This window comes from Rhinoderma darwinii, chromosome 2, assembly GCF_050947455.1.
Source record: "Rhinoderma darwinii isolate aRhiDar2 chromosome 2, aRhiDar2.hap1, whole genome shotgun sequence".
In the NCBI taxonomy this organism is placed as follows: Eukaryota; Metazoa; Chordata; class Amphibia; order Anura; family Rhinodermatidae; genus Rhinoderma; species Rhinoderma darwinii.
In genome coordinates, this window is record NC_134688.1 from 411486652 (window position 1) to 411511278 (window position 24627).

Genomic DNA, 24627 nt, shown 5'->3' on the forward strand with positions numbered 1-24627 from the left:
TTACTTCAATGTCAGCAATATTTTCGGGACAATTACTCATTATATATAGTATTACACCAACCCCATATACATATATACACTAATTGGCTGTGCTATATTTCACACATTAAAAACACACAATTATACATGAAAGAGAGAGCAACTTCGTTTACAATTACACCTTTTCTAGATATTTTGGTCACACAAAGGTCTCAACCAAAATTGGTGTTGGGACGGTCAAATAATTCAAGTCGTATTTCTAATTTACCGTTTTTGTTACTTTTATTTACATGACGTAGAGTCATTGTTGTCTTGGCAAATGTACCCGTAGTGACTCCCCTACTTATCTTTGCTCATACGTAAGGTTGTTTTTTTGACGTGTCATATTGACGTGTCAGAAGTTTTGATTGGTGGGGTCCGAGATTCGAGACCACCACCTTTCTCTAGTAGCGGCAGAAGCACTCGGCTGAGCTGCTTAGTTTCGGATTGGCTTTTCTCGGAAAGTCGAGCAAGTGGTGTATGGGCTCAATAGAAAGTTTATGAGCACGTACACCGCTCTGTCGGCAATCCAAGGAAAGCCGATCAGAAACTAAGCAGCACAGCGCTTCTGCCGCTTCGTTTTAGTGATCAGTGGGGGTCTCAGTGCTCGAACCCTCACCGATCAAAACTTCTGACACGTCAAAAGTTTTTTGAAAGTTTAGTTACCCTTTAAAAAAAATAAAAAAGTTAAACAGGTGGTATGATTTTTTCCTTCTTGAGCTGCACTGCATAGGTGAATTAGAAAATGACTCATGTGGTTCCCATTCTCTTAAACTGTAGTGAGACTGTCATGAGGCTCTTAGGGTGGCATCAAGTTTGCAATAACTGAATGGATGGATGCACATTGTGTGATTCAATGTATTCCAAAACATGTGACTGACACAAAACAGTAACGACTGGCATCATCTTCTAGCCATGGTCTAAGGCTAGAGCTGGATGACTTCTTGTGTCGCCTGACGAACTACTGTGCAAGTCAAATTTGACATCTTCCCAAAGATGTGAATGAAAACGTTGTGCATGGACTTCCGTGTAGTGTGGATGTTGCACAACTATCATACAGAAGTGTGAGATTATGTAAAAGTTGCATTGCTACTACTATGGCTCCTCGGAGGTTCTCCCAAAAAATTGTAACAGCTGTAAAGCTGCCACATGTAAGGCTCTTTGGACACTGAATTAAGCGGTGTGTAGTAGGGGTAACACAAACACCACAAAGACGGCTGTGCGTGGGTCATTCTGGATACTTTCCTCATGGCAGCAAATAGTGATTTTTTTTTTTAGGAAATTCTAGGAAATCTAAGGGGGTTGTAATATATTTAAACAAATTATGTTATGCAACCTGCCAAGCTGACCAACAGTGGAATTTCAGGCAGTAAACCCATGCCAAGACCTACATAATCTATTTCAGTAGTATAAATATGACCATGGCAAGAGTCTACCCTACATGATACGCTCACAAATATAGGAAAAAAATATCAGCCCTGTATGTAATGGTTTATTTAAAAGTATTTTCTACACATCAGTCCCACAAATTCTATGTATTAACACTCAGACCTCACTGATGGACAACAGAAAAAAATATACATATAATTTTTAGCAGAAATATAGCTCAACTGCAAATAGGTGCCAGCATCAGCCTATGATAAATGCCAACACACTCTTCAAAACAGCAGTCCGTAAATCTGCTTCTGCGGCACAAAAATATATAATAAAAGCAATTGTTTACAAAATGGCACTTCGATGGGCTAATCACAGGGGGGGAGAGAGCCATTGCCTCTAAAACACAGCAAACAATCAACCAGCACTGCTGTGAACGTTTCTGATTGGTGCTCTAAGGGTTAACCCCGAAATGATGTAGAACGCCCCAGGCCTGAGCTCTGCTCATCAGAGCATTAAATCTGAAAGCTCAAGAGAACAGAGCAGTCGAGCTGCAAGGGCTGTGTTATGAAGTTCTGCATTAAAAATTCATATTGCAGGCTCGCCACAGTCCCCTTGTCTGGCTGAATGGAGAGCTGGCGGGGGAAATATTACACACCCCACTGTCTTTCTGGCGATTGGAAACATTCCTCAGCAAACAGCACCTCAGGAAGAGAACGAAAGGGCAAACAAACCGTGAAACAAATCAATGGGTTCAATTATCTCTTCTCTCTCGTAAAAGGAAACTTTTGATTTTAAAGCCGTTTCATCAAATATATTTTTAATGACAGCTCATGACATGAAGACCCCAGCCCCTAAACGTGTGTCTGGTTGCTCAGAAAAGAACAGTTTTGTCATATCGTTTTTTTCATCTTCCACAGCTATAAACATCACATGCTATTACTTATTGGGAATGGAACCTCAGAATTCAAAAACACAACCTAGGTAAAACATCGAGGATAGAGCTGTGGTAAAAAAAACAATTCATCATGGCCTGTACAAATGGCGCTGAAACCCTGGTGCTCGATGTCACAGCACAGAGGATGCATTCATGGGCAAGACAGGGCCCGATTTACCTATAAGCAGCGTAGGCCTGTGCCTAAAAGTGTCCAGTGCCTGCAAAAGGGTTCATTTACATAAGAGTATACTAAACAGTGTGTATTCATATGAAAATTATGTGTAATCCGGTGCTCAGTGCTGTGAAAATAAGAGGAGGACACCAGGCAGGGTTGCCAACCTCCACGCCAATTATTTCTGGACAACTAAATTAAAAATCACGGACAGACCTACATTTTTACGGACATATTACAGAATCAAGAGCTAGTGATAGAGAGCATAAGTAAGGCCTCATGCACACGACCGTAAAAACACCCGTTATTACGGGTCGTAATTACGACCCAAAATAACGGGCCCATGGACTTCTGTTGGCCACGGGTACCTTCCCGTTTTCTCACGGGAAGGTGCCCGTGCCGTTAAAAAGATAGAACATGTTCTATTTTTTTTTTTTATGGGCCGTGCTACTATACTTTATAATGGGAGCACGGCTCGGAAAAACGGCCGGCTGCCCGTGCTCGTAATTACGAGTCGTAATTACGAGCACGGTCGTGTTAATGAGGCCTAACACCTTTTTATAAGTGATAACACGAGTCCAAAGATGTCATGAATTAAAAAACGGTTTATTTTTCACAATAACAAAGTGTGTAATCCCAGTCTGTGCATGTGAGTTGTATTACCTGGATCCAAGCTAGGCAACTGAACTATAATACACCCTTGGTAACACGGCAATTTCCAACTAAGACAGGCAACTGGTCAGAACAAATGAAGTTCAGAACCATCCGTAGTTGTTTGGAGCCAGGCCAGCCAGTGCAGGAGGAGGACTCAGACGCTAAACTCAGGAGTAGACACCACGCAGGAGGGGAGACTCAGGAGGACTGCCAGAGTGAGCCAAGCCCCGGCCGCAGTCGCTCACGCCAACGAGAGATAGACTCCTGGTGGCCGCTGGTGCCACACACGCCTCTGTTGCGTGGTAAGAGACTGGGTGCACTGCTGCCAGTGCTGGGGTTCACCAATCACAACCCTGCTTGTAGCTATCCCATGCTGTGATTGGAGAGTCTGACACGCTCACCCCACCCCCACTGCTCTACCTAGTCTCGCGAGGTGACTGGTCGCCACCTCAGTCAGACAGACTCCATCACTCCTCCTTCGCTTAAAAGTCGCAGCCTTCCCTTGTCTTGTTTGCACTGTGCATGTGAACTTTGGCACATGCACAGTGAAAACTTTCGGGGGAAGAAAAAAACAAAAACCCGGACAGTGTTTTGTTCTGCTGGACACTACGGACGGGAGAAAAAAAGCACCCGTTTTTTGCGGACTGTCTGTAAATTTGACAACACTGACTCCAGGGAGTAATAAGTGGCAGGTGGCACAGGGCACTAGATGTTGTGAGAAGTACTTCGCAATGTTCTGCTTTATTTTGTGAACATTTTAAAAACTATATACAGTATGACAAGGCGTGGTCTACTTGATGGGCCGGAGACGAAAATCTGGTACTTTATGTGAATGCAATTCCCCCCTCCCCCACAATTTTAATTTTTATCTAAACTCGTACACTATATTATGCCTAGTGCAAAGCCTAAGGGAGAGGTGCATGACACAAGAATTAAAACCCTTTAATGACCGTCTATACGCCTTTTCATGGCGGTCATTAAGGGTACTTACGCCACCGCGTATGCCACGGGTGTCCCATGCCGGCTAGAGCAGGTGTCAGGTTGTCAAAAGACAGCCGGGCTCCTGTTTTACCATCCGAAACCGGAGTTACCGCCAAGCCTGGTTGTTTAACCCCTTAGATTCCACAGTCAATAGCAATCGCAGGATGACTGTTTTTCATGGCAGCCGGGGGCCTAACAAATGCCCACAGTTCTGCCATCCGTGTATGCCTAAAAGCAATCAAATGATCGCATAGTAAAGTTTTATATTGGGACACAAAAAAAAAAGTTAGAGTTAATAAAGAAATTAAAATTTGCAAGTAAAGAAAATGAAAAACCCACTTTTTTCCCTTACAAAATGCTTTAATATAAAAATAAAAAAAAGAGCTATACATAATTGTTAATCACCGCGTCCGTAATGACCCGAACTATCAAATTACTGTTATTTAATCCACACGTTGAACGCGGCAAAAAATAAAATAAACAATGACAGAATTGCTGTTTTCTCTTCATCCTGCCTTTTCAAAAACGCAATTAAAAAACAACAAATAGTCGTATGTACCTCAAAATGGCCGGAGTGCCTCTTTAACTTGATATTTAAATGGCTTTTGTTGTGTTAAGTGGTAAGTTATCAGGCTGCAGCAAGTTATCAAGGTCAAGTTAAAGATTGCTACATCTGTAGATGTCCAAATGATTTTTATGTCAGGGGAAAATGCTCTTCTATCCAAGAGAATGATATCGGGACACATCTTTGTCTTCTGTGACCTCACAGCCCAGGTGCTTGTACAGGGCATGTGAAGTGCACAAAAGAAGTCTACAACAGTTCTGATTATAATGTTAGTTGTGAAGAAGGGAACGGTATCAAAACCTTTGATGAAAGAGGACACCGCCTGTGCCAGAAAGGGCTGGAACTGCCTAGTGTACGAATACCGCATGGAAGTAGTAAAATCACTTGGTCCCTTTCATGTTCGAGCAGATATGTTCTGTAGTTGCTGAAGATGAAGTTTGCAGTTTATGTTCTGTGGTAAGACCAGAACCCTGCTTGGAATATACAGGCATAAAAGCACAAGGGCCCCGTATAGAATGCCTGGCTCCGTTTACTATAAAAATGCATCTAAACTATCTGCGTAGGATTTAGACACACTGGTTTCAATGACAACCATACATAATATTCCATGAAACCATAAAAAAAAAAAAAAAAAAAAGCACTGCACAATAACAAAGAAAAAAAAAAAAAAAAGCACTGCACAATAACAAGTGGGTTCAGATCCACAATAAAAATATCTCGGTGACTATGCACTTTCAAAACTTGTAGCTCATGAGCGACTATAATAAAGTTTAATCATGAAAGAACATGTTCAACTATTAGATGCAGGAATCAACACCAACGTTCCACCTATTGTTATACTGCAACTCTGTCGAGACTGTGCCATGTACCAATATTGATTTTCATTGTGATTTTCATCAAAACGCAAAAAAATTAGAACCGTCTATCATTGATCTTAAAAAGGTTGTCAAGATGAAAACTTTTTTTCCCCTGTAGCGGCATCTGCATGTAATACTACATTTCCCCTGCAGAGGATATGTATAGCTGGCCACATATCCCTCCAGCAAAATCAGCTGTTTGCCTGGGGTCTTAGGAGCTGGACTCACAGCGATCAGCTGATCACTGCGGCGACTCATTTGTTCTGCTATGCGACACCCCCTTTAATGAAATAAAATTGGTCATTGGTGGTATTGGTACACGTAAATGCCACTGCCAATGCCACAGCACTCTCCTCCCTGATGATTATACTGAAAGAAATGAATTATTCTTTGACGGTTTGAGAGTAAATTACGCTTTAGGACTCTTCTCTTCCTCTGTGATTTATACTGAAGCATTGCCCGGATAACGGGCTGGAAAAGGTTCAACACGTAATGATATATGAATATTGAAAAGAGATGCGCTTTAGACTTATGGATAACACTACATATGTCTTTGACCTGCCATACCAGGAGGCTCAAGCGCACTATTTGAGAGTGATCAAATTTAGATCGGGTAAAGCAATCTATTACATGGAATATGGCAATGTCCTTCGATAAAACACATTTGGGAGGAGATACAGCAGTACAACAATATGGAGAATGGAGATACTATTCACACCTCAAATTATGGTATTTCAATATATATCAGTAGACCCATCGGAAGTAAGACCTAGAGTTAGGGCATCTAAAATACTGCATTTTGCACCCAAAAATACTCTCTGAAATGGCGAGAACACTGAAAAGTCTCTTGATTCATGACAAAATAGAGACAGAGGGAAAAAAAGCAAAACGCACTGCCAGTTTCTTTGCTTATTTGAGGTAATTTACTGAAAACAACTACTCACAGACAGAAATATATTTCAATATACTTCATGGTACAATGTAGAAAACCATAAATATATATAGGGGAGAGAAGCAATCACTGAGGGTGAAGAATTATAGTTATTTTCGAAGAATTCTATGTTTGAACTGAGTAACGAAGTCAAAGAAAATAGAAACAAAGATGAGAAGAAACAAATTTGAGTTTACAGTGTAAGGCTGGGTTCGCACAGAGTTTTTTGCAGGCGGAAATTCTGGCTCAAAATTTAGTTTGGAAGTTTGAGGCAGATTTTCCTCTGCCTGCACGCCGATTTTCACGGCGTTTTTCGCCCACGGCCATTGAGCGTTGCGGGCATAAAACGCAGCGAAATACGCTTTCTCTGCCTCCCATTGATGTCAATGGGAGGTCAGAGGCGTAACCGGCCGAAGATAGGGCATGTCCCTTCTTTCTCCCGCGAGACTGTTTTACCGCTCGCGGGACAAAGACGCCTCCGCCTCCCATTGAAATCAATGGGAGGCATTTTTGGCCGGTTTTTGACGTTTTGCAGTGCGGTTTCCGCGTAAAAAAACTCTGTGTGAACATACCCTAAGGCTTCGTTCACATCTGCGTCGGGGTTCCAGTCATGAGTTCTGTCTGACCTTTCCGCTATTGATTCCATCAAAACAACGGAAACCTTACAGAAAGGTGACAAACGGAAACCTTTTGCAACAGATGCGTTACCATTGAAATCAATGGTAATGCAAACGGAAAACTACGGTTTCCGTTTGTATGTTTGGTTTCCGTTCCTGGGTTACCCTGACAGAAAGGTCAGACGGAAACCATGAACTGAGTCCCAACGCAGATGTGAACGAAGCCTAATAGTCTGTATCGTGTACCTCTTTTTTTCCTATCCACTCCCTTTACGTACAGAAGATGGGGAAATTAGATTCCCCGCGGCTACTCTCACCGGTGTATTCAAAAAATGACATGGAATTGGCTTAAATGCCCAATGGGATTACTGTGGTGTGTATCAGAAATGGACACAGGACAAGCCGCTTTGGGTCGATATTTAGATTTACTCACGGTAGAGCTATTTTGGAAACGGTGGATCACACTGATCACTCAATATACTTACTTGTAGACTCTTAACATTTTAATATCTACTTGACTAATACCTTTATGGTAACTTATCATCTATTATTCATCTATTTGTACCCTTATTGGGTTATTAGGAGTTTCACCTGTTTATTTATGTGACTAATGCATAAGATACAGACAGTGAGGTGAGTGCAGCATAAGATACAGACAGTGAGGTCACACGTGTTAGGTCACAAACGGAGATTGTGAAAGACGACGCAAAAAAGCCTACCTCAGAACCGACCAGCCTCCTAACAATCTAGATATATTGCTAGAAATGTCGTCTACAGCTTTGCATAGTACATGGCGAATAAATCAAGTTGCACTTACAAATTTCAGATTGAAAACCCTAAAACGAAAAATTCCTACGTACACAAAAAAGTCCAAAATCGTCCACATGCAGACCTCATATGCGGAGTATTTCAGTCTATCATTACAGAGGGCATACATTGACATTTCTCAATGCTTATAATGTGCAACGCATGTTCCCCCCGGTATCTGCTTTAAATAAAAGTGCTCTCATTTGTAAAGTCTGTTCTTAGTGTAATTGCAAGTTACTTTATAGTTTTAAACACATGCTTTGGATGTTCATGACTCATTAACTGAACAGGAAATCGGAAACTTTAATTACAAATTAACTTTTATTATAGACTCAGCATAATACCACATGTAACAACCATAAAACCACTGTCTTTTATACTCGTTCCAGGAATGCAGTCACCAGTTCAGTATAAGCGTGCACAACAAAAACACTGGTTCTGTTTTCTCTTTTGATTATTCGTTAACACCAAAGCTCTACATGCAAATTGTCATTTCAGCAGAAATACAAAAAAAAAAAAAAAAAGTCTAGAAGAGGCAAAAAGGTTTTTTGGGTTTTTTATTCTATTTCACTAATGCAAATAAATATTAAAACCAGAGACCACATTCTGAACTGTGCAGAGCAGAGCTGGCGTAAAATAACTTCCTTTTCAGTTTTCACTGTTTTGTCCCCTATGTCTGTTGCCAAAACAACGGATTTCTATATCAACAAAGTAGTGATAGGCAACCAGTTGAATCTTTGCAATCCCTGAACACCTCTCAGTAGTGACATCCTAATGCGGACCATAAACGTAAGGCCGGGTTCACACAGAGTTTTTTGCAGGCGGAAAATCTGCCTGAAAATTGCGTTTGGAATTTTGAGGAAGATTTTGCTCTGTCTGCACGCTGATTTTTGCGGCATTTTTCGCCCGCGGCCATTGAGCGCCGCGGGCAAAAAAACGCAGTGAAATACGCTTTGCCTGCCTCCCATCGATGTCAATGGGAGGTCAGAGGCGTAAATGCCTGAAGATAGGGCATGTCCCTTCTTTTTCCCACGAGACGGTTTTTCGACTCGCAGGAAAAAAAAATGCCTCCGCCTCCCATTGAAATCAATGGGAGGCATTTTTGGCGCATTTTCCCGACACGGTTTCCGTGTGAACTCCTCCTTAGCGTGATCATTGAAAATCTGAAAATGTTACATTAATGAGCAATATTCATTATGTTTATGGTACTGAAAATTGTTGATCCCAAATATTAATCCAAAATACTTAGTGTTCATGGTTCAAATTTTTTAAATAAATACATGTGGGGCAATGCAAACGCTCAATATTCCCCATGAGTATACCGACGAGGGAAATATATGGGAAATATTTTTCTGTGATTTCCCCTTTCCTTGCAAGCATTAAGAATGAAAACAACCAGAACAAAGCAAATAAAAAAAACAATATGTTTGTCATATTATGGGGACATGTTTAAAGCTTACTGTCAACTTAGGGCTCATTTAGACTAGCGTAATACTCGGAAACAAAGAAAAAGGGTGGGGACGACACTATATGTAAAAAAAATAGTTGGAGTGCTGACTCAACAAGGGCCAGTTCACACAGAGTTTCTTGACGCGGAAACCGCGTCGGAAAACGCACCAAAAAATGGCCGAAAATTCCTCCAATTGATCTCAATTGGAGGTGGAGGCGGTTTTTTCCCACGAGCGGAAAAACCGTCTCGCGGGAAAAAGAAGCGACATGCCCTATCTTCGGGCGTTTACGTCTCTGACCTCCCATTGACATCAATGGGAGGCAGAGAAAGCTTATTTCCCAGTGAAAATCTGCCTCAAAATTCCAGACATAGCCTAACAACTATACAAAAAGGAGAGGAAAGACAAATGCTACTAGAGTTGCACATCCCAAACAATTTCAATTACTTTAGTACAATAAACATGAAAAAGTACAAACAATGATCACAGCAGTACTCAAAAAAGCAAAAAACATCTAAAAACAATTAAAAATCGAAGAAAAAAAAAAGAGAGCACATGTCCCTCAGAATTTAAACAGGAAAAATGTCACTTAAAAGAAACGACACCCGGAAAAATAAATTGAATAAATGAAAATGCAATGTCAAATATAGACTGCAAAGAAAATGCAAATGAATAAAGACAGTGTGCAAGATCGGAAAAGATGCGATTACCACACCATGCTGGACCGGGTCCTGTGAGGGCAAGAGTGGGGCGGAGACCCCACGCGTATCGCCGTTGGTATGGCTTCATCTAGCGTAATACTCATCTGTGTGCTGTGCTTTGAAATAACTCACAGCACACGGACCCATTCATTTCAATGGGGCTATGCAGACATGCGTGAGTTTTCACGCAGCGAGTGTCTGTTACGTGAAACTCACCGCATGTCCTATATTGGTACATTTTCACCTAGTCGCCCATTAAAAAGTTTATGGATGTGTGAAAGACACAAACAGCACACGGACGACATCAGTGTGTGTGGTGTGTGTGGTCTGTGTTTCACGCATCCGATAAAAAGAAATGCAGAGGAAAAAAAAAACGAAGTGATTGCACAGACATCAAAAACACATGCAACACGCAAAGCACACTGATGCCAATAGGAAACGCACACTGATGGCACACCGACATGAAATGTAGGAAAAACGCTGCGTTTTTTACACACACAAATCGGATACACTCGTCTGAATGTAGCCTTCAAGACATGCATTTGATATCACCCTAAGGGTATGTGCACACGATAACTGCATTTACGTCTGAAATTACAGAGCGGTTTTCAGGAGAAAACGGCTTCTTAATTTCAGACGTAATTGCATGTACTCGCGTTTTGCGAGGCGTCAATTATGGCCGTAATTTGGAGCTGTTCTTCATTGGAATCAATGAAAAACGGCTCAAATTACGTCTCAAGAAGTGTCCTGCACTTCTTTTGACGATCCGTCTTTTTTACGCGTCGTCGTTTGACAGCGACGCGTAAATGACAGGTCGTCAGCACAGTACGTCGGCAAACCCATTCAAATGAATGGGCAGATGTTTGGCGACGTAATGGAGCCGTATTTTCAGACGTAAATCGAGTCATAATACGCCTCGTTTAAGTCTGAAAATAGGTCGTGTGAACCCAGCCTAAGGGCTTATGGTTTTAAAGGTCCTGTTAGGGTATGTTCACACGTCCGAAAAAACGGCCGAAAAATCGGAAACGGCGTTCTGTTCCGACGGAGAGTTTTTTGCAGCGTTTTTTATGCGGAAAAAAAACGGCTGCGAAAAAGAAGTGCAGGTCACTTCTTGGGACGTTTTACGAGCCGTTTTTCATTGACTGTCAAAAAAAGCTCCAAAAACGGCCGCAAAAAACGCAGCGAATATCGCGATTGGCTTAAAAAACGTCTGAAAATTAGGAGCTGTTTTCCCTTGAAAACAGCTCCGTATTTTCAGACGTTTTTGAGTTTGCGTGTTAACATACCCTTACACGGCCCGATATGGGCCGATCAACGAGCGCCGATCAACGAGACAGCTTGTTGATCGGCGCTCGTTTGCTCCTTTCACAAGAAGCAATGATTGCTTATGTATGAGGACGAGCGCTCGTTACTCCGATCGTTCGCCCCTATTTTCATCATGTCGGCTGTACATCTCCCAGTTTACACAGGGAGATGTGCTGCCGACAACGATTATTTTTAATGCTGCATAAACCAGCTGGATTTTTTGCGATTTACACAAGGTCGCTTGCAACTCTTGGTGCCGTATGTAAATATTCAAGTCACCTGCGAGTCGTGGTAATGCTGAAATTCTTTCCTGAATTTCAAGTGAATCCGTGCCACCATGAAGCCCTAGTCTACATATAATGACTCATTCATAGAGCCATAATACTCTCATGTTCATGAATGAGCCCTAAGGTTGTTGTATAAAACTATCCACAATCATGGGAATGCAATGTTTAAGTTTATTTAATGAAGGTATTTTTATACAGATTGTATTAATATGGAAGTAAGACGTGGCAAGATGTGTCAAAAAATGTGCATCGCCTCTTTGTCCCTCAGCACAATGTCAGTTAAAGTCTGATGCAGACTGGTTGCTAGGGTTGTTGTTAGGCACTTCCTGACAGCAATCTAGTTCAAAAGGCTGTAGTTGTTAGGGAGCATTTCCTTAGCAACAAGACCATCTCAATTCGTTTTTGCTGACAGCTTGGTAGTAGTAAGTTTAATTGTGAAGTTAATGCAGCATACATTCACTGTCTGAGCATCTGTCCTCTGAGACCGGAGAATGCAATTTTGTAAGTGGAATACGTTAAATTCGATATCGGTTTTGTTTTATTTGCCTGAATATTAGATGGTGTTCATCAATAATAAATAAGGTGTCCATTTTAGCTTTGCTCTATATAATAAAAATAAATATAAATGAAATATATCACAACTAATAATTGAGTAATTTATTTTATTAAGGATTTAAAGTCACAATACAAGTGTAGTATGTATTCGTAGAGTATTTACCAGTGTATTTATTAGTATTAAACTCTCCAGCATAAATCTCATAGACAAATCCAATTGAGTACTCTGCTTAGCATCTGTCTAAAAAATGCTGCATTAATAAACATGAAGAACACTTTTACCTCCCACTCTCAAAGACGGAATAAAACAAAGACCAGCTGTATTCATCAATGGATCCTTGTTCTAAGCATAAAGGCTAATTACATTTTATTTTGAGCCTACACATGGAAAACTTTACAGTTGCCATAAGTGGCTTTCTGATATTCCATCCGACACACTGGCAATACAGCATGGGAAGGGAAAGAAAAAAAACCTTCGATATGTAACACTTTCCAAGCCACGTACCTGCTTTAACATTAAACCTCTCGAAAAAAAGTTGACCGCATTTTATCACTGGCTTTTTTTAAAGAGATCTGGAATTTGGATATTTTTTGTACAACTTTTTCACATTGATGTTTTTCCCTTTTTTATTGGTGTTCTGTTTATTTTATTGAGAGAAAGAATAGCATAGTGTTATTCTTGCTGTCAAAAAATACTGGAACTCCGACGGAAACCTGACAAATCCAATAAAAAATCAATAGGATCCGCCAGGATTCATTTGAAAACAGATCCATTACACTATACAGTTATGAATAGGAGCCCTAACTCGTCTGGGATATGCATAAAGGGGAAAGAAATAAAAGGTACACACTACCCAGGAAGATTTAGACTGGTATTTCATAGGCCAGTCTAAAAGCAAAATAGGTTTGAGTAACATGCACCTAATTTATAAGCGGGACGGCAACACCTCTTAATAAATTAGGCGCACCTCTAGACGTTAGTGTGCCAAAAAAAGGGAAATCTATGCCAGTTACTAGCTGGTGTAGATTTCCTCTATAATTTATACCAGTTTCTGGCATAACGTATAGTTCTTGTTTGTCCCGCACCTTTTACTTAACTCCACACTCTTTTTGTTAAAGTACAAACGCCCCAAATGTCACATTTTCTTGCGCAAATTTCAAACTTTTGGGCACTTGTGCTTTTTCTATGCCAGAAATCTGGTGTAGAGCTATTGACAAATTTCCCCCCAAAACGTGCTCACAATTATCGAATGAAAAACTTTTTTGGCATGCGGTACCAAGAGCTGATCTCCGTGAAAAGCACCATTTAAATACTAGCCCCACCTCTGCTGGGCCTACCCCCTTCCCCATGATCAGCTCTAGATAATGGGTATACCATATGTTTAACTATATAATAAGTTCAAAACAAAATACAAAAAATGAAATTTTCTAAATAGACACAAACAGGGCTTTGTAAAAACATTGACAATAAGGAATAGATCATTGGAAGTACAAACAAAAACCTCAATCTATTACTTTTATAGCTTGCCAGTTATTATTATGGCTTGCGTGACATTTCGTGTGAATTTACTGGAAGAGAGAGCCAAGCTGCTTCCCTTCCATTACATGCGCGATAGCTTGTAAATAAAAATCTCTCTTACATTAAACTTATATGATCTTAATAAAGGTCAATGCATTTTTTTATGGCTTCTGGGTTAAACTGTAGATATACATTTTATTTTATATTTATATTCCCTGAGGTTACGGGATTCACAGGAGATATTTTTTAGTGCACTGCAGATAATGAGAAAATTCAAGTGTGTATTACACCATGACCGAAAATTTTGCAGAGCTTAAGGGTAAGATGCGAACAAATGGTGGATGAGATGACATAAAACCAAAAGGGGTTGATCACCTTTTATGTATTTATGTTGTTATATTAAGTGGCAAGGGAAAAAGCGATCAAGACATCACAAGCGCAAAGCATTTCATGGTCTCAAAGACACTTCTTGAAAAAATTAATATGGAAAAACACTTGCGCATAAGTTCATGGTACTAAACCAATAGATACCGGTTTCACTTATCGGAATATTTTTTAGACTGCTTAAAACAATTGGCAGTGTTAGAATTATAAAAAACAAAAAAGGGACAATCTTTAGCCATTTTTCCCATGGAAAATTGTTTGTATTATTTTATATACCAGTGTTTATAGGCCACTTTCCTATAGTAGAAAGGCTCGTTCTATTGGGGGAAGAAGTTATCTTTATGTCTGAAGATCTTATACATCAAACTATTTGTAGCTTAAAGAGGCTCTGTCACCACATTAGAAGTGCCCTATCTTCTACATAAGGAGATTGGCGCTATAATGTAGGTGACAGCAGTGCTTTTTATTTAAAAAAACAATCTATTTTCACCACTTTATTAGCGATTTTAGATTTACGCTAATGAGTTGCTTCATGCCCAAGTGGGCGTGTTTTTACTTTAGACCAAGTGTGCGTTGTACAGAGGAGTGTATGACGCTGACCAATCAGCATCATGAACTCCTCTCCATTCATTTAGGCAGCGCATAGGGATCCTTTTAGATCGCTATGTGCTGTCTTATACCAACACAGTAACAATACTGAAGTGTTTAGACAGTGAATACATTCCACGGGATGTCTATTCACAATCTCTGCACTTCGTTACTGTTTTTGTGGTAGTTACAGCAGAGGAAGCGTAATCTCGCGGTAAATGACAGGCTACAGCGAGATTACGCTTCCTCTGCTGTAACTACCACAGAAACAGTAACGAAGTGCACAGATTGTGAATAGACATCCCGTGGAATGTCTATTCACTGTCTAAACACTTCAGTATCGTTAATGTGTTAGTATAAGACAGCGCATAGTGATCTAAAAGGATCCCTATGCGCTGCCTAAATGAATGGAGAGGAGTGCATGATGCGGATTGGTCACTGATTGGTCAGCGTCATACACTCCTCTGTACAACGCCCCCTTGGTCTAAAGTAAAAAACACGCCCACTTGGGCATTAAGACACTCATTAGCATAAATCTAAAATCGCTAATAAAGTGGTGAAAACAGATTGTTTTATTAAATAAAAAGCACTGCTGTCACCTACATTATAGCGCTGATCTCCATATGTAGGTGATAGGGCACTTATAATGTAGTGACAGAGCCTCTTTAACTGCTGTGCTTTGTTTCTGCAAATAATAATGTAAATACAACACTTATGGCATTGTATGAACATAGAGGTACACAAGAAAATGTCTACAGCGTGATGAAATGACTAAGAAGCATATGAATAATCACATTATATTAGTAAGCATGACGTCTAAGGACACCACATCTTGCACCAGTTTATCTCTGACTGGGCAGGAAACATCCGATAGTTGCCTAGAAACCTGAAAACCAGTGCGACAGGCCTGGGGAATTTCACGTCTTACTAATGGAGTACCACCAATGTTATATGGTCTTTGCCGCAGATTCCGGTAGTGGTGAGATATCACATTTTAAAATCTTCCTTTCATTTCTTTTCTATTTTCTATCAGTAAAAAGTAAAAGGTTAAAAAGTGTTGTTAAAGTGGCACTATTGGGACATAGTTCCTTTCTCAGTTGGTGTCATTTCCCAATACATATCTTTGGCGGGATTATTTTTTATGTTGCGACTCAGTAATTCCCCCATTTAGCCATTGATAATGTTCATTGATATCTGTTTTCCTTCAGCAATTCCATGTGACAGATCTGTGGCGTACGGCTCTGGGAAAGGCTTTTCTGATCACACATGACAGGAACCGATCCCATTCTTGTCACTAAACATATGTCCGTTGTCAGATCCATCACTTCCTCTCAAGATACATCGGTAACATTTTTCTTCACAATGTGGAATGACCACCATAATCCTACCAACACTGGTAGAGGTAGAGCTTGTATCAATAGATGTTGCCACCACTCCAGTGACATATACAAATCTCCACAAGAGATTGGACATCTTGATGTGTCACCCGGTGACTATGGAATGTCTTCCTAACAAAAAGATTACATTTTGGGCTGCTGCTTAGTAAGCACGGTGCTTTAGGACTCCTAATGGAATATTTATATTGCGATGCTCCAGTTTTGTGTGGAGTTTCCCTTTAAGATGTGGCATACCTTAGTGTGAATATTCTATACACCATACTCATATACAGAAAAGCCTAGGCCGTACACAAAAGCATTTTTTTTTAATTAACCCGTTAGTGACCGGCCCATAGTCTTTTTACGTCGGTCACTAACGGGCCTTATTCCGATGCCAGACTTTTTACGTTGCGGCATCGGAATAAGTAAACAGAGCAGGGAGCTGTCAAATCTCCCCGCTCTCAGCTGCCGTCTGAGATCGATATAAGTATCAATCTCACCTGTTTAACCCTTCAGATGCGGTGCTCAATAGCGAGCACCGCATCTGAGTGGTTTTGGAGAGAGGGAGGGAGCTCCCTCTCATCCCACTGACACCCGGCGAAAAGATCGCCGAGTGTCTGTGTCTCCCATGGCAGCCGGGGGCCTAATAAAGGCCCCCAGGTCTGCCTGTAATGAATGCCTGCTAGATCATGCCTCTGGCATGACCTAGCAGATGCCTGTCCGTTTTAAACGGACAGGCAGTAATACACTGCAATACAAAAGTATTGCAGTGTATTATAATAGCGATCGGAGGATCGCTTAGTGAAGTCCCCTAATGGGACTAGTAAAAAAAGTTTAATAAAGTTAATAAAAAAAAAATGTGAAAAAAAAATGAAAAACCCACTTTTTCCCCTTACAAACTTGCTTCACTATTAAAAAAACAAAATAAGGTTAAAAAGTTACACATATTTGGTATCGCCGCGTCCGTAACGACCCCCACTATAAAGCTATTACATTACTTAACCCGCACGGTGAACGCCGTAAAAAATTAAATAGAAAACGACTGAAAAATTGCTGTTTTCTGTGAATCCTGACTTGTGAAAATGTGATTAAAAAGTGATCAAAAAGTCGCATCTACTCCAAAATGGTACCAATAAAAACTACAAGTCGTCCCGCAAAAAAAAAGCCCTCATACAACTGCATCGGCGAAAAAATTAAAAACGTTACGGCTCTTCAAATATGGACACACAAAAACAAATAATTTTGAAAAAAAAAGCGTTTTTACTGTGTAAAAGTAGTAAAACATACAAAAACTATACAAATTTGGTATCGTTGCAATCATAACAACCCGCTGAATAAACTTATTGTGTTATTTATACCACATGGTCATTAAGGTCTAAAATAGGCTGGTCATTAAGGGGTTAAAGAAAAAAAAACAAAAAAAACGTATACTAGATAAATTGCACGGTATGACAGGGTCTATTTTCTTCCAGGCCTGTGTTTACATCTTAGTTATTTGAATTGGGAATCCTTTATTCCATTGTGCTCAGGTGCTGTCCATTCAGACAAAGATTTATATTGCTGAAGTTTTTTTAATGATAAGGTTACTTCAGATACAAGTCTTTTATCATGTGAAACATATGCTGCTGTATCACAAATAATACTGGGAAATTGATCCAGGATCACAGCATGAGGCCTGTAAGTGCGTTCCCTGAGAATAACCTAATTAAAATCATTATTAGTCATGCTGGTACGTGTGGTTGGAAGGTCACTGGCAGGGACTGGTAATGCCGGGCTAATCAAAGTCAACTTTAATTCCATTGCCCAGTTCTTGATCTAAGCAAGTGGATCAATCCCTGTGTTGCCAATATCAGATCTTCTACTGCTAGCAGAATGACCAATAAAAAACAAAAGAAAGATGAAAAGAATGAAAAATCGGCCATTATAATTATAAAAATATCTCGACTTTATGAAAACACATAGTCACAACCATAAATCAACGATAAAACGACCCACACAAACACAAATAGACGCTCTTACTAGTCACGTGACCGGAATAACCAACGTTAAATCACAAATTTAACAAGATGCTCCATGATAATAATAAATAGAAAGTGACCATTCAACTTTGGTTATTCTGGTCACATGACGAGATCGTCAGAGCGATCATCTGTCTGTGTGACTCATTTTCGTCCATGATTTATGGTTGTAATGATGTATTCTAGTAAAGACAATCTATTTTAATAATCATAATGGCTTATTTTTTTATTCATTTTAGAATTGGTCTTATTGCTCGTTTTGAGTGTAGCCAATGGATGCCGAGTAGAGATACACAACCTTATACTATGCAAAGACTTGGCCATTTATTTTGTGTATATATAGTCTGCTCTATGTTTTGGTTATTGTACTACTAGTAGTGGTGTCAAAAAAATGATAGGGTGGGTACACACAACTCTTGGTACTTACTTTGCTGAAGTTTCTTCATCGTATTTTGTTTTCAGGTCAAATAATGCTGCCTGAGACTTCTCCAAAGCTACAGAGGAGATAAATATTAGATCAGCAAACAGATTTTACAAGAAGCATTCAATGAACATTGGGCAGCTGTATGCAGCATAAATTATGCAGCTGTATACCCTGTGCAGCAGAAAAAAGACCTGGAACACTAGAAAGGTAAAGCTGTAACCTCCTGACAGATTATCCATCTGTATTTCCTGAGCAGAAACCCTGGAACACCGCAGATTGTGCTGCCAGAGTCAATCCACTCTAATATGACGGGTACCAGGCACAGGAAATAATCCACCAGTCTGTCCTAGCCCCAAGGTTCTCCTGTGTAGACAACCAGTAACATTGATGTACGGAGGTGAGCGCCTACTCAAATGCATAAGCTAAAACCCAGACCAGTCACTAAAATTAATTATTACAGTTATAGATATATTGACCACTGAAAACACTCACTGCCAGGGCATAATTTGCTGCATTGAATTACCTGCCAATAATTTTAGCGGATTTTTGTGTTTTACGACATGTTGCTTCTTTTTTGTTTTGTATTGTTTTTATAACTAGGCCTTTTATATCGTTTGTGGATGGAATCGAAATATTTTCTTTTTGTAATTATTTTGGTACAAATGCATCGATTACATATAATCTGCATCTTTTATTTGTTCGGTTTAGTCATGAGGATACCAAATACTTAGTGGAGCCCTGAGGCTACATTCGCACGAGCGTATCAGATTCACAAGCGTGAATCTGGTCTGTTATGCATCAGTGTGCTTTGGGAGTGGCATGCGTTATTCACGCACTCGCAAAGCACATTTTTTTTTAATTTTTATTATTTTCAATTGAATTGATGCGTAAATCACGCACAGTACACGGATGTGCATCCATGTGCCGGGCGTGATTTGCACAAACCCATTTACTTCAATGGGCGATAGGTGTGTGAAAAACAATAAGACATGCAGTGAGTTTTACGCAACGGACACACGCTGCGTGAAAATTCCTGCACGTGTGAACGGCCCCATTGAAGTCAATAAGTCCGGAATGCTGCGCGTGATTTCCCTGCGCAGCACACGGACATTATTCACGTTCGTCTGAATGAGCCCTGAGTTGTGAAAATACGCACTGGCTAAAATAAGACCTCCACACTGACTATACTGCAGACATATTCTAAGCACCAGACAGGCTGGGCGCCAAATTTCACATTGAAATATTTATCTTCAAATGTTTACAATTCTCTGTTTTCTTGTTTCTGCACGTTTAATGCGTCTCTTGTAAGTTTAAGTCGAATCTGGCTCCTGACTATAACAAAAAATTGAATGTGGCTCACGAAATACAAAAAAGACTAGGGACCTTTAATATAGACATATGATCTACCACTAGGCGAAAAATATTCTGATGGATTCATTTCGCACATTAACTCCACAATCTGTCATTTTTTTTTTATTGGACTATTGCAAAAATGGCTATCTGTAGACCCAGCCCATGAAATAGTAAATTCCCCAAAATAACAGCAGCTATCTTAATCCAAAAAACTATTAACATAAAGAATCCAAACCTGTCTGCAGAACTTGAACTCTGTGTTCAGTCTCCTCCAGCTTGGAAGACATAGACATCTGAGTCTCCTGCAGTTTCCTAAAAGAGAATGTACATTAAACTTTGAGAATGCTTTGGTTTTATTTGGTCTAAAAATGAACTATTAAGAAATTAAACAGATATTTTCAGAGTACACCAATGAAACCAAGTAATAGCATCGCCCCTATCGTGCATTATAAGCACATCTTATCAGACCAGCCAGAATAAAGTCCCTTTTACAGGGGCCAATGATCGGGCAAACGAGCGTTCAGAAGAACCCTCGTTCCCGATCATTGCCCTGTGTAAACAAAGCAACAATCAGCTGATAAAAGGGCAAAAGCTGGTTCATCGGCTGATGGTATAGTTTATGCAGCAAGAAGTGTTATCGTTGTTGGCAGCACATCTCCCTATGTAAACAGGAAAATGTGCTGCCAACATGATAGAAATGTATGGGGACGATTTTGTGTAGCCACATTCTAACATTGTGGGACGGGTTGTAGAATCAATTGGTAAATATGACTTTTTGATTACTTGTTATTGCTTTTTTGGTAGACCAGATGACCAAAAAAAGGCAATTCTGCCATTGTTTAAAATCGAAATTTTTCATGGCGTTCACCGTGCAAGATAAATAACATTTAATTTTTATAGTATAGGTGATTACGGAAGTGGCGATACCCATTATGTTTTTTTTAAAAATCTTTTTATTTTATTTATCCCATTATAAAAATTATCTTTTTTTTTTACTCTTTTCTTCTTTGGATTTTTTTAATTTTTCTATAAACTTTACTTAATTATTTTTTAAATTGCTGTACAGGGTAAGTCTAAACCCCCAAATCTTTCTTACTGCCAATCTAAATTATGTTCAACAAAAAAAATGTAAATACATAAGAGAGTGCCAATGGCTAATTTACAGTTAGCAGAAAATATTTAAAGGTTTAGCATTTTTATGTATAATAGGAGCCATTTTTCACAACTGAAGTCAATGACATATACGGTAGATTAAAAATGATACGCATTGTCATCTGTATACATTTGTATGACTTTCCTTTAGCAACTGCCCACTGCTTTTTGACGGCAGGAAGTGCAGGTCCTGAGTCTGCAGTAATGTCTTTTGGCAAACTAGAAGAAGCAAGTCGGGTGCCCGGATGTCAGAGAAAGCCGTTGTGCCGGAGAAGAACATAGGAGCAGTTTACATCCACTTCTGCCTTCTCTTTTCCAGCCTACATAGCGCTCAATGAGAGCTGTGTACTGAATAGAGGCAGCGCCAATGCTGCTGCCTCTGTTCGACACGACAATCACCTCCCCCGGGCATGGCATAGCTGCTGGGTCTCAGCAGAATGTCACGAATGTCATGACAGGAGACTTGATGCACCAGTTACAGTGGACAACTGCATAATATTAATAATAATAATAATAAATTAAAAAAATGACAAAAGTGTGAATGTCCCCCCAGAGGTCTTTTTTGACCTCTTGAGTACCACCAAGAGATCCAAAAAGACCTCTAAGGGGACAGTCACACTTTTCTGCTATCTATATGTCCTATATTATCTAACAAAAATATAAAATATATACAAGTATAAGTAAAAAATAAAATACAAATAAATAAAAACACACCACCCACGCCAACCTAAACTGTTGCCATTCACCTGAGACTATTTTAATAATTTAATTATAATTAATTATAAATTGAAAAACAAAAAAAACAATGATTTATTTTAGCACACTTCACCCCTAATAAATCTAAAAAAGAAAAAAAAAGTACGGCATTTCTCAAAAATTTTTAGTAAAAAAACAGCCATACATGTGTCACACAAAAATGGTGGGAAAATAATCTTGGCAGCCCAACAAATAAAAAAGTTAGGGCCATTAAATAATAACATGCGCAAAACCGATAAAACGTTTCTGGTTTCTTGGTTGATTGAGCGGTGTGAGGGCTTATTTTTGGCGGGACAAGCTGTAGTTTTTATTGGTACCAATTTCTGACCACTAATATTACATTTTTGTTTTGAGAGCTAGGGTGACCAAAAACCAGCAATTTTGACGTTTTAAATGCTTTATTTTTTATAGCGTTCACCGTGACAATTTTGCTTTATTCTGTGGGTTGATACGATTACGGCGACGCCATATGTATATAGTTTTTTTGTGTTTTTTTGCAGCGTTTACACAATAAAATCACTTTTTTTTAATAAAATAATTAATTTTTTGTGTCACCATATTCTGAAAGCCATAACTTTTTTATTTTTCAGTCAAAAAAGCAGTGTAAGGGCTTGTGCGAGGGGTGGTGACCAAAAAAATAGCAATTCTGGTATTGTTTTTTTTTTTGCAGTGTTCACCGTGAGGGAAAAACAACATTATAGCTTTAGTTTGGGTCTTTACGAACGCGGTGATAGCAAATATGTATACTTCAACGTTTTCATTTTTTTCCTATAATAAAAGACTTAAAGAGGCTCTGTCACCACATTATAAGTGGCCGATCTTGTACATGATGTGATCGGCGCTGTAATGTAGATTACAGCAGTGTTTTTTATTTAGAAAAACGATCATTTTCTCCAAGTTATGACCTATGTTAGCTTTATGCTAATGAGTTTCTTAATCGACAACTGGGCGTGTTTTACTTTTTGGCCAAGTGGGCGTTGTGGAGAGAAGTGTATGGCGCTGACCAATCAGTGACCAATCAGCGTCATACACTTCTCTCCATTCATTTACACAGCACGTAGCGATATAGCTATATCGTTATGTGCAGCCACATAAACACACTATAACGTTACTGCAGTGTCCTGACAGTGAATATACATTACCTCCAGCTGGGACGTGATGTGTATTCAGAATTCTGTCACTTCTGTAGCGTCTCTGTGATATTTACAGCAAGGCAAGCGTAATCTCGTTTTAAATGACAGGTTACATCATAATCTCGTGAGATTACGCTTGCCTTGCTGTAAATATCACAGAGACGCTACAGAAGTGACAGAATTCTGAATACACATCACGTCCCGGCTGGAGGTAATGTATATTCACTGTCAGGACACTGCAGTAACGTTATAGTATGTTTATGTGGCTGCACATAGCGATATAACTATATCGCTAGTGCAGTGTAAATGAATGGGGAGAAGTGTTTGACGCTGATTTGGCAGCGTCATACACTTCTCTCCACAACGCCCACTTGGCCAAAAAGTAAAACACGCCCAGTTGTCCATTAAGAAACTCATTAGCATAAAGCTAATATAGGTCATAACTCTGTCAAAAATTATCATTTTTCTAAATAAAAAACACTGCTGTAATCTACATTACAGTGCCGATCCTCTTATGTACATTATAGGCCACTTATAATGTGGTGACAGAGCCTCTTTAAGGAATTATTTTTTTTTAACATAACTTTTAATTCTACACGTTTCTAAAACATTTTTATTAACTTATTTTTACTTTTTTTTTTTTTTTGTCCCACTAGGGGACTTGAAGCCTTCCAGCACTGATCGCTGCTATAACACATTACACTACCTACGTAGTGTAATGTATTATAACGGTCAGTGTGATGCTGGCAGTCGCTCTCACTGAAAGCCCGAAGCTGATCCTTATAGGTTTGCATGCATGGCAGTCCCGGAGGCCAATGTATGCCCTCCGGTTGCCATGACAACCAGCGCAAGAACCGTGATTGATCCCGGGAATATTTGTTGCCTGAACCAATCAGGTCCCGATCATGTCTCCGGGACTAGAGGCAGGTGTTAACAGCGCGATTCGGGGGTCAGCGCCACTTGGAGTCATCCGATCGCTCTGTTAACACCCACCGTGAATTCACGTCAGCGCTGCACAGAGCCCAGCAAGATCCAACGTCAATTTACAGTGAGTGGTCGGGAAGCGGTTAAGATCCTTGCTTGTTGTTATTCAGTAGGAACATTCATTGTTCACTTTCAGTAGATAAAATTCTGTGCATGGTCATGTGATGGACACACAGGTGCACGGCTCGTTACAGTATGTGTATCAGAGCTGTGTCTTCTAACGATCCCAGCACCTGTGTGTCCATCACATGACCATGGATAGAATTTTATCCACGAACAGTAAAGAATGAATGTCGCTACTGTATAACAGCAAGCAGAGATCTTAAAAACCGTGAGGAATACAGAAAGTATATTGGAAAATAACTTTTAATTTTACAAAAAACAACATTAATGAATAACAACAAGCAGAGATCTCTAAAACCCAGAGGATTTATTACAGAAACCTATTGGAAAATGTTAATTATAAAAAAAAAATATTAATTTGCTGAAACCGAACAACCCTTTTAAAGTTTATTTAAGAGAACTAAACGATGAAATCCTTTGAAGGAGTTAAGAGGTTTGCTCACGAAGCACGCAGAGACACGAATGCGGTCGCAATTACTGCCTCTATATCCATCAATGCATGGGTCCCGATTACATTCAAAACACCTTTTACTGAACCAAAGTTAAAATCATATGGTGATATAAATTTGGTTTAGTAGAACGATGGGGGTCCGAGAATTGTGAATTAT

The 24627-nt window shown here is 39.6% G+C and overlaps 1 protein-coding gene across 3 annotated transcripts in view; it reads right to left on the minus strand.

Moving 5' to 3' along the window:
* CUX1 (cut like homeobox 1) overlaps positions 1-24627 on the minus strand; it is a 356348-nt gene that overhangs the window by 170437 nt on the left and 161284 nt on the right. For all 3 annotated transcript variants that reach the window (XM_075854200.1, XM_075854199.1, XM_075854198.1), the window contains exons 7-8: positions 20107-20183; positions 18522-18588 (exon numbers count right to left, since the gene is read on the minus strand). In XM_075854200.1, the coding sequence (XP_075710315.1) occupies positions 18522-18588; positions 20107-20183 (144 nt within the window). The remainder of the gene's footprint in view (positions 1-18521; positions 18589-20106; positions 20184-24627) is intronic.